Source organism: Neopsephotus bourkii, unplaced genomic scaffold, assembly GCF_033783945.1.
Source record: "Neopsephotus bourkii isolate Nb327-2 ecotype Australia unplaced genomic scaffold, CSIRO-AGI_Nbou_v1 NB_795, whole genome shotgun sequence".
NCBI lineage: Eukaryota > Metazoa > Chordata > Aves > Psittaciformes > Psittacidae > Neopsephotus > Neopsephotus bourkii.
This window is the reverse complement of record NW_026901291.1, coordinates 2,369,264-2,387,288: the sequence shown is the minus strand read 5'-3', so window position 1 is coordinate 2,387,288 and position 18,025 is coordinate 2,369,264. Positions and strand designations below refer to the sequence as shown.

General features: G+C 41.0%; 1 protein-coding gene and 1 long non-coding RNA gene across 3 annotated transcripts in view; both read left to right on the top strand.

Annotated features, from left to right (window-relative positions):
* The window catches only part of LOC133213267 (uncharacterized), a 141,225-nt gene that overhangs the window by 50,882 nt on the left and 72,318 nt on the right, over positions 1-18,025 (top strand). The gene's annotated exons all lie outside the window — the stretch shown is intronic.
* FZD10 (frizzled class receptor 10) lies at positions 12,583-16,461 on the top strand. The gene has a single exon (XM_061355388.1). It carries the CDS (start codon positions 13,618-13,620, stop codon positions 15,373-15,375), a length of 1,758 nt encoding a protein of 585 aa, XP_061211372.1. The 5' UTR covers positions 12,583-13,617; the 3' UTR covers positions 15,376-16,461.

Genomic DNA, 18,025 nt, shown 5'->3' with positions numbered 1-18,025 from the left:
TGGCAAGAGATTAGAAGCTGAGCAAGATGAACTTCACTCTTTCCCTCTTTAAAAAAAAAAAAAAGCCCCAAACACTATAATAACATCTAAATAGTATTAAAATCAAACTGACCTATAGAAACAAGGACAAGCATTCCTCTTTTCTTTCCTGTGAAAGATAACCCCCACTACATAGTAGCAGGCTTTCATCTGGAATAAACGCTATAAAGTTTATGACCTATGCTAGCAAGCATTCATCGTAAGAGTCAAGAAGGGATGTGTCTGTTTTCTGATTTACCTTTGACAGAGTATTTTTGTGAGCACTTGGTCTACAATTGGAAAAAAAGACTGCAAGAATACCTGGGACCAGTAGAAATAGGGAGATTATGGTAACTATATTATTTTGCTGTTTGACATGGAGAAGCAAAATGAGAAGTAACCAAACTGATGATAAAATTATATTTATTCTAATACCATAAAGTATCATCTAATTGAATTTAAAGTTGAATTTTTAATAAAGCTAAAGCCAAGGACAGTGGAAACATCAAAAGCATTAGACTAGATTCTAGGAACTGTAACTGCGCAAAATTAGGGATGCTGGAGCAACTTCCCAGTTGTGTCATGGACTTTGAATCGCTTCTGACTTTAAAATATTCTGTTTTAGAGACAGGATATAAGAGGAACCCTGTTTCTCATGGTGGAATTCTCTACTGTGCATCACTTAGGCATTACTTAAGGAGCTCAAATGATGCATAGACCTTGCTCAGGCCCTTACAGAAAGATGATCTTAATTTACAGTAAATGTTATCATTTTAGATGATAAATTGCATGATTTGGATTCTCCTGTCACATCAGGGTAGATGCATATCTGTGTCATTACAATATATGAAGTGTCCCACCCTATTGAAGAAGCCAGTGCTGATTACAAAGGGGGAAGATAACACTGTGATGACCTCAGATTGATTAAATATTGATGGGATTATAGTGTTGTGACTGATGGTAAATACAGGTAACTTAAGGTCCTTTCCAATCCTAACTATTCCATGAAACTGTTTAGATTATTTAAATCTTGCCATAGCTTTAGATAAAGTCACCAGTCTTCCTATAGGTCATCAAGGGTAACTATGTCTTAAACTAGGCATAATAGATAGAAATTCTTGTTTCTATATACTGGCACTCACCTCTAACCTGAAAGGGTATCTGAATGGTCTGCCCTTTTGGATCTGTCACTCACCCTTGAGGTGTGTTCTCACGGTAGGCTCCAATGTCGCATTTGAACATGACCTCTCCAGCTACAAAGTTCTGATTCTGCATCAGTCAGCAGAAGTTTTAATGCTGATTTCCTTGAAGGCAGATTTGGTCTTTTTCTGTCTGCAAGACCAGCAGCCCCGTTTCTCAGAAGGCTCCTGCCTGTGGAGGTTTACAATACGAAGCTCAACGCTTCCCTTGCATTTGCTCCCCCATTGGGCTTGGACAAAGCAAACATCAGATGCTATGAAATCAGGATCTTAGTATTTTACCCTTGCAACATACCCATTATATGGAGATATTTAATGAAGCGAGAGGCCAAAAATGAGTATGAGGCAGACTGAAAATAAGTAGCTTGAAATCGTAATCATTGTGAGTGTGTACTTTGATATTTGAGTGGTAGTTTGCCAACCACTGTAGTGGAATAGCATAATGGAAAAGATGACAACATCAAGATTGTTGTGACAATGTCTGATTGTTATTTGTGTGTAATTTAAGGAGTAACCTAATCTTCTGTGCTAGCACACATCAAAGAAACAAATCAGTATTGAAAGAGAGGGCAGTTTTATAATTTCCAGACTGTCATTCTTATAACACTATTCTTGTACAAACTATCATTAATTTTGTGCCTAAAGTACATTTTCAGTGTAGCTCATTTGCCTTCTCCAAAACTTTTCCTCCACTAACCTTCCTTATAGCCCTTAGTTTCAAGTTCTCTAGCTATGTATAACCTATAGTTGAAGGACGTCATGTAATAAGAATTGCATTAAACCTGTGTAAAGAAATGTAATTCAGTTAATATGTGATAAGATTTTACTTTCATAGTCACAGTGACCAAGTGTTTTGAAAACACTGTCCCGCCCTTTAAAAATTATATTTACCAGTTTAAAGCTGCAAACCACTTTAATAGCAGGACATAATCAATCCCAGACTAGCAAGAATTTACAAGTATCCACAAGTAGTTCACCCATACCAAAAGACCCTGTAGGCATTTCAGTGCCTGATACATGTGCACATAGGTATTTATTTATAAAACACACATGGTTGTACCTACGTTATGTGCATGTAGTATATGCATTGCAGTATTTAGATAAGCAGTTAATTCAGTTTGCCTATTTACTATTGATGTTTATAAATAAATCTCTGTCCAAGAACAGGCTTTCCATGGGTAAAGGCTATGCAATAATTTAGAGTTATAAAAGAACTTACCAAACTAAGGAGGACTGCCTTGGTTTTAAAAGGAGGTATTGTAGGAGATCTGAAGTGACGTGTATGTACATAGACACCAAAAAAAAATTTGTCTTACAAATACATACAAATAAAAGTACATAGGTATGCAAATGCATATACTTATTGCTTTATGTATCCACGCTCACAGGCTGCCATTTGAGAATGTGATGATTCCAGAATCAATACTAGCTTAATGTTATGCCTTGTTTTGGTGTTAAAAACATAAATATTGTTAGGGTTGATTTTTAAGATGTCTCAATTTTCCGATCCTGCTCCCAGCACGACCCCACAAACAGCTGTGTTAGCAAAACTGGTGGAATGTGAGCTAGCCTGGGAGCAGCAGCACGCAGCAGAGGCTCCTCTGGAGGGAGGGTAGGTACGTGTTAGGTCGGTATTGCTGCTGGAGACGGCGTATCCTCAAACCACAGCCTTGGAGATCCGTATATACGCTTCAAAGTACAACCTTCCTTTTGCATATAATAAGGGAATTCTGACAGCGTATTGGCACACCCACCAGGAACAAAGCTTCAACAGGCACTGTCAGCTGCCCCAGGGCATTACCTAAGAATAAAAGATTGAAAGGTGTGCTGTGGGGATGATTCATATACCTGAGGCTCTGACCAGGTGCTCTGCAATTAACTGCATTAACCTGCAGCTGGAGTGAGTTCAGAGCGAAGGTTAGCTATGCTCAGTTCAGTTGGTTTAAAATCTCTGCTGAGGATTATATTCAGTTATTTATACGGCTGGGGTTGGGTTTTTTTTTTGTTGTTGTTTTCAGGGCGCTTTTTTTTGTGTGGCTCTGCTGAAATGTTTAAAAAAAAAAAGAAGGAATGCTATCTGAATGCTGAGCTCTAATAATATTTAATGCAGGGAGTACAGGAATTCTCCTTCTAAAGTTAGAGGGAGGCACCATGAAATGACATTTAGAGTTAGGATGACATTTATTTGGAATATCCACTAACTCGGGGTAGGTGGAGATAGACAGCTTTGAAAAGCAGACTGCTCACAGGGATAACCCTTTTTCAGTTTTACAGAACATGGCAGGGCTTAAAAAATGTGCCTGCCTTAGCACACGGACAGACTACATGATCTCTTTTGAAATCTGCGCAGGATCTTTTTACCCGCTGGGTTTAATTTCAGAATCCAGTGCAGTCATTAAAGAAAATAAAATTATGTTTGTTCTTTCATCTGGAGCACAGAGCAGTATCAATTTTTCATTCCCTCCTCCTTTGCATTCCCCTTCCCAAAAAAAAATAAAAGATGTATAGATGGAGGAATTCACCCTATAGCTCCCCTAAAATGTCTGAACTTCAACAGCTGCTTTGAATTGATTCTGTATACTTGGTTACCTAATGTGTGCAACATGTAATACTGGTTCTGTGCTCTTGGACAGGAGATTAACAAAACTGGACTATTTTGTGTACTAAACTTGCAATCAGTCTGGAAAGGTCTATTTGTCCCATTTGTCCCAAATGTCTGAATTTTCTAATTACTTTCTCATGGAGTAACAGTATACTCCAACACTGCAGTGTCTGAGCACTTCCCACTCACTAACATAAAGCAGAATGCTCCTCATTTAAAGACAGGGAAACACAAAGTTAGACAATGGGCTTGTGTACACAGAGGCATTTTCCAGTAATACTATATCATTATAGTTAACCCATGCTGTTGTCTGTGCACTTCTGTATGCAGAAACAAGTATTTCATACTAAGTGAGTCTTTTCCTCCACCTTCTTTCAATAATTTCCAAATAATAAAACTAAATATGAAAAAAAAAAAGAAGTCTGGACATCTGAAAGTGATCTAAATGTAACACTTCCTCACCGTATTTTATGCTGGTATAACTTCACTATATAGGACAGCTTTGTGTGTCTTACTCTGCACCATGCTGGCAGTTCGTGTATTTAAGCCAGCTTGACTCAGTTTTGTGCTTTGGCATGGGAAATACAGCCCAATACAGATACTGGATTTTGTGACGTGAGGGTGGACTGTGGTTTAGGCTGTGAGTGAATGTGGGGCTCAAATAGGTTACAGATACTCTGGCTAAAACATAGGCTGGTCAGGTCTCTCTTGTCCTGCAGCCTGACATCCTAGAGTAGAGATTCTGCCAGCCAGCTGTAATAGCTTTTAGTGTCATCAGATGAATGACAGGCTGCACTACAAATACATCAGCTGTGGCTTTTGGACAGAACCAACTTCTATATGTGACCTTTATTTTGTGAAACTTGACATGCCTGCCTTAGCTTCTGGCCCAGTCTCTCTAGTGACTCTTACTTGCGAGATACACTAAGCATCTCTTTTTTGTGATCTGGAAATAATAAATAACATTCCAAACAATGTTATTTAAATGTCTCACTTTTCATACTTGCATCAGAGAATGTGTGATTGTCATCACGCCCTTAAAATGCCAGATGGAGAATGTCCAAGAGCAACACACAGCAGTGATTAAACCCATATCACCCATTTGTGGTACCTAAGAACATAGGAATGTGGTTTGGATATGTAGGTCAGGGCAAAAGTCTATCTAGCATGGTACCCTGTCTCTGACTGTGTCCTCTAGCAAATGCCCAGGGTAAGGTCTGAGAATGGGTAAAACACAAAGCTATTGTGGATTTGGTACTTTCTCAATATATCATACTATATTTTGAGGAATTAACATATACCTGTGGGGAATGTCATATACCTACCATATACAGATGGGAAACTTTGAATTACTAGATTCTAGTTCAAATCCACCACAGGAGCTGCATCATGGAAGTCAGATTTCACCCAAACTGCTGGATACTAGTGAAATTCAAGTAGATATTATTTTATTCTGGAATAGGTGAGGGTAGAATTTAATGTGAAGCTACCAGGACATGCCCTCCATTTTGGCATCACCAACAAAGAATCCAATGCTGTAGGGAGACAAGATAGCCAGTTCTGAAAGTCCACAGGCACCATATGTGCCTTTCAGATCTGGCTTTGGAGGGTTGTCCAGTGACTAGAAGGTGTTGCTAAAGATCTGAGAAAAAAATTCATTCAGGAGAAGGAGCAAGGTTTGAACTAGAATGGCAGCATTTTATTTTTCACTATGTTCTTCTTTTGGTTTCTTACACAGTGTACATACTCTGTATCACATTTTATCCTCTTTATATTGATTATCAAAGGACTTACCTGCAATACTGAACAAGGAATTTATTAATCCATACCTGCAAAACACTGAGAGATGTGGGTCTCTATTATAGTCTCTTTTAAAAGGCTCTTACGAAGAGAATAGAACTTGAGGCAGGAGGGTAACTTATGCTAGGATTGGTTTCTACATGCTAAGGCAGCTGATGTATCGGGCTGGTTTTATTATAGTGGTCTACATGGAGCATGAGAGAAGGTACCTTGCAGGTTTCCAAACTGATTATTTCAGATTTTTTTTTAAATAATGTTAAGAGTAAAAACTTTCCAAAGAGATAATGTGATAAATCAAAGAAAACCAGTCTAGTATTAGTAAAGTAAATGTCTCTTACCCATCTTCTGAAAAATTGTTTGAAAACCTTTATTCAGAACTTCAGAAAAGGGTGCTACTGTGGCTGCCACCACCTTTACTGTGAAGTGCCATACAATGTAACATGTAGTGCTATAAAGGAACTCTGTTAGATAAAAGGACCTGAGAGATCTTTACCATTTACTCCATGAACATGTGAGAATCCTGTATCTCTGCAGCAGGCAAAGGAGCTGGCCTAGGCCTCTCTGGCTCACATAGTGGAGCAACAAGGACAAAGGGAGGATATGTCAGCAAGCTGCTGCAAGCTCTTGTAGTGCTCTCGGGCTGAAGTTGGGCCAGAATGGCCCTTGCATTAGGTTGCAAATCACTTTCCAACTCTTCCAGTATGCTTTTGTCCCTCCTGCAAGGATTACTACTATTAATTTGACATTCAGGTAAGTGGCTCATGGACTGTTAAAGGTTGAAATTGATACTATTATTAAATCATGCAAACGCAAATTACCTTAAGACAACAACTTTAGTTAAAGATGGTTAAAAGGCATGAGGGTTTGCATAACGAGGTCTGCAATTTTAGCCTGCCTCTCAAAATAGAAAATCACCTTCCATTCATTAAATAGATTGCTAACCCGAGTTCACTGCATGACACTGTAGAGACTGCTGATAAAACTCTAGAACTGTTCTCTTCTTCTTGTATGGGATAAACATACAGGCATTAAGAAGTAAGGCACTGTGAAAGTCTAAACCAGTCTTCTGAAGTGACAAAGACCATAGAAATAATACCAGAATAATCAGTGGTTTGGGAAGACACAAGATAAAGAGAACTGCCTTGTCTATTGCATCCCAACTCTCTGCTGCTGAACAGTTGATGAAAGACAATGCCATCTTATAAAATAGGGCTATTGCAAAAAGCATGTAAGAGAATTAAAGAGTGTAGTTGTCAGTGGTTTTCAGTGAGGGAAATTTTTCAAGTTTTGTAGGTCAAAGCTTCTAAGTCACTGGGGTCTTTCTTTCTTTTTAATAGTATACCAAGAAGTGTAGAAAAAGTGAAAATACACTGATTTTCAGATTTTTTTTCTTTGTTTCTAGATAAGTGCATCATCTTCATGTTTTCTTAAATCTGGATAGTTACAGAAGTACCAAAAGAACATATCATCTTATTTATTGCCTTCTAGGTCACAAGTTGGGTGATCTTTATAAAGCTTTAAACAACTTTCTACTTTGATGTAAAAAATGTGAAAGTATTGAAATTGAAGATGTAAGATACTGAAAACAGATTACTTTGGTAAGAAACAGGTTGTGAGTGATGGACACAGAACACTTGGTGGCATCTTTGACACTTTCAAATCCTGGAGCTGAGGATGAAAACACTTCATGTCAAAGTACCAGTTCCGTTCAAGCTAGATGACGCAAATAGTTGCACTGGAATTTTATTAGAAAGATACTTTAGTGATGCTTTACAAAACAACATAGAATCATAGAGTTATTTAGGCTGGAAAATACCTCTAAGATTATCAAGTCCAACTGTTAACCTAGCACTGCCAAGTCCACCCCTAAGCCATGTCCCCAAGTGCCACATCTACACATCTTTTAAATACCTCCAGGGATGGTGACTTCTCTGTTCCAACACTTAACAACTCTTCCAGTGAAGAAATTTTTTCTAATATCCAATCTAAACCTCCCCTGATACAACTTGAGGTCATTTTCTCTTGTCCTATTGTTTGTTACTTAGAGAAGAGACTGACCCCACCTCACTACAACCTTCTTTCAGGTAGTTGTAGAGAGCAGTAAGGTCTCCTCTCCACCTCCTTTTCTGAGGCTAAAGAACCCCAGTTTCCTCAGGCCTTCATGAGACTTGTGCTCCACACCCTTCACCAGCTTCGCTTTTTCTTTGGACCTGCTTCAGCACCAAAATGTCCTTGTGAGGGGCCCAGAACCAGTGCCCGGTACAGGGGGATGATCACTGCCCTGGTCCTGCTGGCTGTGCTGTTGCTGATACAGGCCAGGATGCTGTTGGCCTTCTTGGCTACTTGGGCACATGAGAGCATAAGGAATCAAGATTCTTCTGTAGCAGGGTGGTTCATTTTTTCTTAAATCAGAGAAGATTAAGGGCTGGAGATTAGCATTTTTCTTCTCTTGCATCATCCAGGTTGTACACAAGTAACGTAAGTTATACAAAACGGTGCCCAGAAGTGGGAGTTCCATGGACCTGGTTCTTGTGCCTGCAGTGCCTGATGCAAGTGCAGCAGTAGCCATGTAGACCCTTCAGACCCAAGAGACTGTTTGCTTGAGATTTTAATACTCCCATCTATTATTAGCCGCTTGCATTTTTATTTGTGAAGTTACAGATTTGTGTCTGAATGAGAGTTTTAAAAATGTTGGGTTTATCTTGAAAACTAAGATTGGGAAATTTCCATATGGAAAACAAGGGAGAAAGTGACTGGAAGAGAACTAACTAATCCTCACTATCATATGCGGCTTTCTGTACGTTTATGCCGTGCCGAGCCTAGATTTGGCTGCAAGACATGCAAACAGTGCATGCAAAAAGAATGATGAATGAAGTCTATTGAATGGTGTATATAGGAAATGAAAATCTGTGCATTTTCTTTTTTACTAAGCCTGTCCTTGGTTTTAGTCCCTATAGAACTGTCTGCTGTGGCCTGTGCTTTAAAATGATAATATCCCTGTAATATTAGATTGTAACTGAAAGGATATTTGTGTCATTTTAGAATTATTGGGTTTATTTCTGACCGAGGATCCTTTTTATTCTACTTTGGCTTTAGTTTTGTTTGTTGTTTTTGTTCCTAAGAGGAGAAAAATACTGTATCTTTAAATTAGGAGTAGCTGAATAATGAATCTTGGGCAGTGAAAAGGCTAATGTGCTGTGGAAGAGAAGGAGTTTAATCTAATTTAGTTGGAGGGTGTCTGTCTGTGGTGTTGTTTTCTGGACTGTGGGAATAGAGGAGGGAAGCTGCCCCAGTGAATGGTTCCTCCTGAGCCAGAATCAGTGGGGAGTCCCTTAGATGCCACTGATCCGAAGCCAGGCCATGAAAAGGGGATTAAAGAAATGTTCTGATTTGCAATTCACACTAATGCACCCCGTCGAACCTTTGGTAATATTTCAAACCACATTTCAAGGGAAGTGCCCTTAAAATAGCCAGCTAAATTGTATTAGAGCAATACTATACAACCCACTCATCCATTTATGATTTGTTTTTGGTTTTAATTCTTTTAACTGTTGGTGGTGGTGGCTTTCTAAGGCAAGCAAAACTTTTGTGCATTGTGAATATTCGCGCTTGCTTGGGAATATTTCTCAGTATGCCTGTCCTATTAGGCCGACATGTTTATTTAAATATTGGAGGAAAACTACTACAAGGACTTTGGGGCTATGAAAGAATAAGCCCATTTGGTTTAAAAATAAACATTTTTGCTGCATGCCATTTTATTTTGTGAATGGCCAGTGGAAATGAAGTAAGAAAGGCAGGCTTCTAAAATTGCTAAAACAGTTCCCAGCTTGCTTTTTCTCGTGGGTGATGTTTTTCTTTTACAGTTGCTATGTTCTAAATGGATAATTTTATATATATATATATATGTGTGTGTGTGTGTGTGTGTGTATATATGTATTTTAGAATTTGTTACCAGAATGAACGATGTGGCAGATGTAAGCAGTTCAAAAGTGCCTGAATGAATGAATACAATTAAAGACGAGGACAAGATTACTGAATGGGAGTAACATTAAACTGATCTCTATATTTTGCATAATAAACAGCTGGCTAAAAATATGAAACCTGAAAACAAGGTATAGGTACAGGCTTCAGTATAAGATTGTTCATGGTCTGCCACAACACTGTTGTTAATCGTAAGTAATTTAGACTGTTTTACTGAAAATCTTTAATGTATTAATTAACTCTTCAACTCCCTGAACTTATCATTTCATTCCTCTTTGCTGCTGAAGTGTCAGAACATTTTATCTCAAATGGATTATTTTGGTTTTCTTTAATCCCATTTCAGAAAAACATGCCCAGCGCTGTAATTTCCATTGACTCCAACATGTACAGAATAGATGAAACTTTGATTTCTACAGTCGCCCATATCAAAGTATTTTATTAAACTGTCACTGCAATAGATTACACAGCTTAAACTTTGGCATTGCAGGGAAGAATGGTGTCTTTTTTTTTCTTCTCTTGTTTATGGTTTGCTTTACCTACAAAATATTCAGTTATGGTTTGAGTTATCACAGGCCTTATTAAATACTCAGGGGTTTATAATCTTTTGCTTATGGGACAGCAGAGCTGGACTTTAAGATATAGATGATTCCTCTGCACATTTTGGAGAGGTGGGGAGATAGATAGCTAGAGGGAGGAATGCATCTTTCCTGTGAGTTGGCACATTATTTGAAATCATGTTTAATTATAAAGTTTCATTAAAAATCTTTTGCTTAAAATTTTAGAAGCCTAATAAGATTTCCATTAATTTAAACATATCACTATTCCCACAACGGCCCAAATGCTTTCTTTTTCCTCTTTCATCCATGGTTAAATATGTAAATAAAATGTCTAAAGTCATTCTTCAAAGAAGACAAAAGAAAAAAGAGCTGAGGGAAAAGACAGCCATAAAATTCCTCCCAATTCTCCATAACATTTGCCAGAGGGGGGCCAACTCCTAGCCAGGGCCTAGCAGCAGGGGTGCCTGGCTGCTCCATAGAATCACACATCTCAAATCCCACACACAGGAGAAAAAAAAATAAAATAAAATATCTTTTCAGCTGGAGCCATCAAAAGGCTCTTTTCATTTATTAGTTACAGAGGTATCTTCCAGTTGCTGATTTCTCAGCGCTCTCATTTTTTCTATAATAACGTTCTATTTGTTGATCTCACTGACTCCAGCTCCTTGAATGGGAGAGAACCCCAGACAGCTCTTTTAAAATACAGAAAGTAAAAGAAATGATCTAAAGCAGGATGCTAAAGTAATGGCTGGAAAAAACAAGGCTGGTTTAAATTGCCACATAAAAGATCAATTAAGAGAGACACAACTACAAAGGTTGAGGGTTCCCCCCTGCCCCCTTTTTCTTTTCTCACTTTCTTTTGTATTTCTTTTTGCCCCTTAGGAAAAAAGGGTTGCTATCAGTGCTATAGAGGAAAACAGGCCATGGTTTAGTTCATGTATTTAGATTAATATGAATGGTGATATAATGTGCTTTATGAAAATACTTGTTGAAAAAACCCATATTTTTACTAAAAAATAAAAACCAAGCTTCCAAACAAGTTGAACAAACCAAATATTGCATATGTTCATCTTGCACGTTATTTGAATTCTACTTTTCATTATTATTTAAATCCTACTTTTTAAAAGTAGAATTTACTTGTCCCATGTAAAAGCTTTCCCCACACTTCCCTCCTACCCCCAGCTGAGCTCTCCAGAAAAGGAATCAGGATGCATACAAATACTAAGAAAACAGGCTTAGATTAATGAAGAATGGAGATGCCCCAACACACACTCTCTCACACACATACATACACAGAGACACACTAAACTAAATAAAGGGGGTTTGCCCATAACCCTGCCTGCTTTTGTAACATTCCCTAAGGAATTTCAAAGTGCTCAAGGAAAGGTCAGCCCCTAAGACCAACACTCTATAAGTATTATCTCCTCCATCCACTGAAAAGCCACAAGAAGGAGGACTACTCATTTAAAACATTTTTATGAGGGCTTTTACTTTTAGGCAGTAACTAGCCACATCTTCAGGGGCTTAAAGACAGCCATTAGCCCTAGTCTGTTGTCCTTGCTTGGCTCCGTGTCACCCTTATCACAGTTGAGGAAGCCAAGAGTTTCCTTTCTAGAGCCTAGCGGGGTATTAACTCCGACCCTGCGGGATTTGGTGGTTTCCAGGAGAATCCGTGTTCGCTTCGATAAGAAACAGGCACTAATGGAGAGGAGCCCGGGCTGTGTGGGCGAGCACGAATGCAGAGAAGGGAGATTTTCCTTCCTCATTAATATGTTCGCTAAAACTAAGCTCAAAGGAAAAAGAGAGAGAGAGAAAAAAAAAAAAAGTAGAACTAATCTTTTGACTTCTGATCACAGTGCTCCTTTTTGGTCTGTAAAACTGGGAATTCTAGTTTGGCGTGGGATTTAACTTCCTTCTTCTAGCTCTGATAGACCAGTAAGCAGGATAAATCTCAAAGCTTAACTTAAAAAGTAAACACAACTCACTTCAGAACGATCCCTGTCTGCAAAACCTGTTAAGTACCTTTTCTACAGTGGATGAAGTAACTTTCCCAAGGGGATGTCTCGAGTTCTCTTAGGGTTCCTTATTTAAGGAAGAGGAAAAAAGGAAAAAAAAAATGCAAGCAACTTTTGAGTGATGCCATCCTGTGATTAAAACCATAGCCAGGTACTTGCAAAAGCCTGCCTGTCCTGCTCATGCAGGGAGTCGAGACAAAGCACGACATTTGAAAACAGCTGAAAGCAGCTCTGGTTTATGGCCCTGACAGCGAAGACTTTACAGCACTCGCCATAAAACATCCTCCTCTCTGCTACAGCATCACCCCCCCTGCCCCGGGGGGTGCAGCCCGAGAGGCACCACTCCCCCCACCCCGGGAGGCACCACCCCCCCGGCCGCGGCTCCTCCTCTCCGCTGCCTACCTGAGCGGGGGCTCGGCCGGCGCCTTCTGCGGACCGGGGCTCGCTAAACTTTCGAGAGAGGGCAAGGAGAAGGGACGGGAGGACAGGCGGGAGCGGAGAGAAACAAACGGGGCTTTTTCTAATCTGTGCTGATCAAGGAAAACCTGTAGGGGTCCTTAAGGAGGTTTCAAGGCGTTCCGAGTGATTGGAAAGTAATCACCGTGTCAGCTTCACCTTTCTCATGCAAAGTGGATGTCGTATGCGAGGCGGATCCTGCACAGGGTTGTTTTTTATGGTTTTTTTTTTTTCTTTCCTATTTTATTTCACCCTCGGACTCAGCCGCCCCTAAGCCCCAGCTGCTCGGGCCGCGGGAGCTCCTGCTAAGGCGGGGAGCGGAGCGGGCAGCGCTCACACAACACGGGCCGGCCTATTGCAAACCCAGAGCAGAGGGCGGCGAGAACGGGGTGGGGGGGCATTTAGGCCCCCCTCTGCAGTGGCTTAGATATTTCCTTCTCCTCCTCCTTCATTCTGCGCTCGGATAAACCAATCCCCACCTCTCGACAAGAAAGTCCAGAGCCGTGACCCGCTCTAGGGAGAGGAAAATCCCCGGAGGAAACCCGCTGGACCGAAACGCCGGCCGGGACGTGTGCAGTTTGGAGCAGTGGTCGCTCGGATCTGCCCAGACCCGAACGGCTCCGTCATCGCTCAGCCCGTGCTCCGAGGATGCAGCGGCGGGAGGAGGAAGGGTGGTGGGAAGACGGATCGTAAAAGTGAAAGCCCAGGGAAAAGAAAGTTGCCGGGCTCCCCGCAGTAAGTGCTGCGCATCTGTGGACTGCGGGTACTTTCCCTTTCCCCGGCTCTTTGGGAAGTTGCCCGCCCGCCTCCCCCGCTGCCTGGCCCGGGCTATGGTGACCTGCGCGCCGCCGCCGCCCGCCGCCGAGCCCCCGCGGGCGGGCCGGGCCCGGTACTGGTGTCGTCCCGGGCAGCAGCCGCTCAAGTGACTCCGCCGGCGGGAGCCGAGCTCCGGCCGCACGCTTGGGGCCCGCGCCGCTGCGGCCGCCGCAATGGGGCTGGCGGCGAGGAGCGTCCTGCAGCCCCTGCTGGTGCTCTGCGGGCTGAGCGGCCTCTGCGCGGGGATAAGCTCCATAGACATTGACCGCCCCGGTGACGGAAGGTGCCAGCCGATAGAAATCCCCATGTGCAAGGATATAGGGTACAACATGACAAGGATGCCTAACCTGATGGGACACGAAAACCAAAGGGAAGCTGCTATTCAGCTGCACGAGTTTGCTCCTTTGGTGGAGTACGGTTGCCACAGCCATCTGAAATTTTTCCTGTGCTCCCTCTATGCCCCTATGTGCACAGAGCAGGTTTCTACGCCGATCCCAGCCTGCAGGGTTATGTGCGAGCAGGCCAGGCTGAAATGCTCTCCTATTATGGAGCAGTTCAATTTCAAATGGCCAGACTCCTTAGACTGCAGCAAACTGCCCAACAAGAATGACCCCAATTACCTTTGCATGGAAGCCCCCAACAACGGGTCGGATGAGCCACCGAGAGGATCTAGCATGCTGCCACCCATGTTTCGGCCGCAGCGGCCCAGCAGTGGCCACGATCTGCAGCAGCATAAGGACAGTCTGAGCAGAACCTCCTGTGAAAATCCTGGCAAGTTCCACCATGTGGAAAAGAGTGCTTCCTGCGCGCCTCTCTGCACGCCAGGGGTTGATGTTTACTGGAGCAAGGATGACAAAAAATTTGCTGTCATTTGGATTGCCATCTGGTCCATTCTGTGCTTCTTCTCCAGTGCTTTTACTGTACTCACTTTTCTGATAGATCCTCAACGTTTCAAGTACCCCGAGAGGCCCATCATCTTTCTCTCCATGTGCTACTGTGTCTATTCAGTGGGGTACATTATTCGCCTCTTTTCAGGTGCTGAAAATATTGCCTGTGATAGGGATAGCGGCCAACTCTATGTCATCCAGGAAGGACTGGAGAGCACTGGCTGCACCATTGTGTTCCTGGTTCTGTATTATTTTGGTATGGCAAGTTCCTTATGGTGGGTAATCTTGACTTTAACTTGGTTTCTAGCAGCTGGGAAAAAGTGGGGGCATGAAGCGATTGAAGCAAACAGTAGCTACTTCCATTTGGCAGCGTGGGCCATTCCGGCTGTGAAGACTATCATGATCCTAGTTATGAGAAGGGTGGCTGGAGATGAGCTGACAGGGTTGTGTTATGTTGGAAGCATGGATGTGAATGCCTTAACAGGGTTTGTACTCATTCCTTTGGCTTGTTATCTAATCATTGGCACTTCTTTTATTCTCTCTGGTTTTGTGGCCCTTTTTCATATCAGGAGGGTGATGAAAACAGGTGGAGAAAATACTGACAAGTTGGAGAAACTTATGGTCAGGATTGGTGTCTTCTCAGTCTTGTATACAGTGCCTGCAACTTGTGTGATAGCTTGCTACTTTTATGAAAGACTTAATATGGATTATTGGAAAATTGTGGCAACTCAGCAGAAATGCAAGATGAACAACCAGACAAAAAATTTAGACTGCATGATGAATAACTCTATTCCTGCAGTAGAAATCTTTATGGTAAAGATTTTTATGTTGTTAGTGGTGGGCATTACTAGCGGGATGTGGATCTGGACTTCCAAGACCCTTCAGTCCTGGCAAAATGTTTGTAGTCGAAGATTAAAGAAGAGGAGCAGGAGAAAACCTGCGAGTGTTATCACAAGTAGCGGCATCTACAAAAAACCTCAACATCCACAGAAAACTCACCTTGCAAAATACGAATCGACATTACAACCACCCACTTGTGTGTGACCAGGTTTTAGAAAAGACTTTATCTCACCTGGCAGACTTACAGATGCCCACAGTAGCAGTCAGAAATTAAATAAGTAAATGGTGCTTTTTTTTTTTTTCTCTCTCTCTCAGAACAGTTTAATATCTCAAGGCAAAAAATGTATCACGCTGAATTCAGGACCTGGTGAGAAGCTGAAGGTAAATGTACTCATGGAAAGGTTTTCAAGAAAGGAATATTGTGTATTAAACCAGTCTCTTCTGTTACTAATCTGTAGTTATGTACTTCACCCAGCCCTCAGATTTATTTAAAAGACATAAAAACACCCTATTTAACTTTTTCATGTAGCTGAGCTGGATTTCCTGCAGGTTTCTGAGTAACAAGCTATAGTCGAGTTTTCTGGAGCAATGATTTGATTTTGAAAGTGCCCAGTGAGCATTGTCTCTGCAGGGAAACTAAGGTCCCGAAGAGGCCTGTCCTCAGTGAGTGCACTATCCGGGAGAGCAACTCTGTACTAACCTAACAAGAGAAAGAAAGAAATCCTTTACAGCTCATCTCAGCCTAGTGGGTTTGGAGTGCCTAAAAATAGGTTCAATCTATAATGCTCACCAATATTCTTTCACTAACAGAGAAACTTCCTGCACCAGACACAAACTTTGTGAATAAGAATAATGTGCAATACATTTTTTTTCTTACCATGACATGAAAAGAGAAACAAGTATTTTGCTGTACATAAAGACAACAAAAGAAATCTCTTAACAAAAGAACTAAGAGGTCTAGTCCTCAGAAACCCTTTAGTGTTACATTTTGTGGCTTTTTAATGGAAATCAAGCCAATGTTATACACGTTGGGACTGATTTGTGCAAAAAAAAAATAGGGGGATCAATTCAAAGAGACCCAAAGGGCTTATTGACTCTTTCTATTGTTAAACAAATTCTCACTATGAATAGATCAAGAAGCACTAGATTCTGCAAAGGGAAGCTTTGTATAGAGTGATGCTCTTTACTGTGCTGGGGTGCACAGTGTGTGCTGTATATATTTGTAATATACAATTATTTTTCATGCTCCACTATTTTATTAAAAATAAAATATGTTCTTTAGTTTGATAATTTTGTGTGTTCTAAACTTTCTCTGATGTGCTATGTGGTTAATAAACTTGTTTTCTCAATAACTTGCTAAAAGCACACACTGAATATAATACTTGTATTTGCCTGCAAGTATAAACAGATAGAAGAAGAATCTCCTCCAAAGATAGTGCAAGTTGGAATTAAACAAATGGGATTTTGAAGTTGCATCTTTCTGTGAGCCCCGGCAACTGAGAAATCTGAATGGGAAGAAGCTTTAGTGATGTAAAAAAGCTGCAGAGATGGAGAGTAGTACCGTGTTTACAGAGCGCCGAGATTACAGCAGTGACCCTCGGTTAACACCCCTTTCAGATTTGCATGGGGTATGTTCAGCATATTAAAGATAGCTGGCTCACTTCAGCACAGTGTGAATGTGACTCAGCCTCGACTCTTCAGGGATTTTTCTTCTACCACTACTGAAAGTATCAGTGTTATTTGGGAAAAGACTTAGGGAAGATCGGGAGAAATAAGAGGGGAAATAAAACCACACTGTTTGAATACTGCTTTTGGAAAGCTAGCTGTTAAAAATATATATGCACTTTCAAAAAGTTTAGAGTGGAGCACGACTTTGAATGAACTTGAAGTTTTCCATGCAGTTGACTGACGGGCAGTGTGATCACCTGGGGAGATAGTAACATAACCTCACTTTCTCACACTGGCTGTTCTAGAAAACCCTTTATCAGGTGTCTCATCACAGAAAGAAGAGAGGCCTTAATGGGCTTTGGTGGAGTGAGGATCCCTGTGACAGTCATCTTGTGTCTAGGAACTCTAACAAAAGGATCCTTTTTAGTGGTCTGGTTTTTCCGTTTATCTGTGCAAGTGTGACAGATAAATGTTTGTCTTCTTGTAAGCTTTTAAAATGTTTCTAGCAACAGCTAGGAACTTGAATGACAAAAATTAGGTTGCAGGTATTATTAATAATCTTTGTCTAAATTGCGTATGTGCAAAGCAGCTTTCAATGTAAAATTTATCTTTTGGGGGAGGAGGAAATACATGTTATGCACTGTTTGATACACAGCTTTTAGATGCCCTGGAAGTGAATCCTGTCAGAGGACACCCTGCCGGAGCCAAAGTAGGACATTCCATGAACCAAAACCACTCCTGAAACTACTGAATTAATGCCTCTCCATCTGTGTATGTTCTAGTTGAGACGAATTATATTAGATCTGAGAAATACAGTTTTTAAATCACCTGTGTATTGCAAATTGCTACAGGAATCCTTCAAGTATGTGTTTGTGATGGTGCGTGGCACGTTGTCAGTAACCTACCTGACTTATGCCAATTTCATCTCTGATATAAATGTTAGTGCTGGTTTTACCAGTGACAAGATTTGTTTAGAGAATGGTTTCAGGCTTCACTCCAAAATACATTAGCCACTGAAATAAACAGCTCACTATTTTTGTAGACTATAGACAATTACTTGCTTTCATTGTTGATCATGTATTTTTACAGTCTGCTACTAGGAGTCTGGAAGAGGCAAAAAATGAAGAAAGATGTTCAGCAGTGGCTGAATTCCTGCTGCCTTTCTGAATTTAATCATTGTCAGCTT

Bases quoted from the DNA above. Each gene is read 5' to 3' on its own strand.
- FZD10 (XM_061355388.1), top strand. From the start codon at position 13,618: ATGGGGCTGGCGGCGAGGAGCGTCCTGCAGCCCCTGCTGGTGCTCTGC.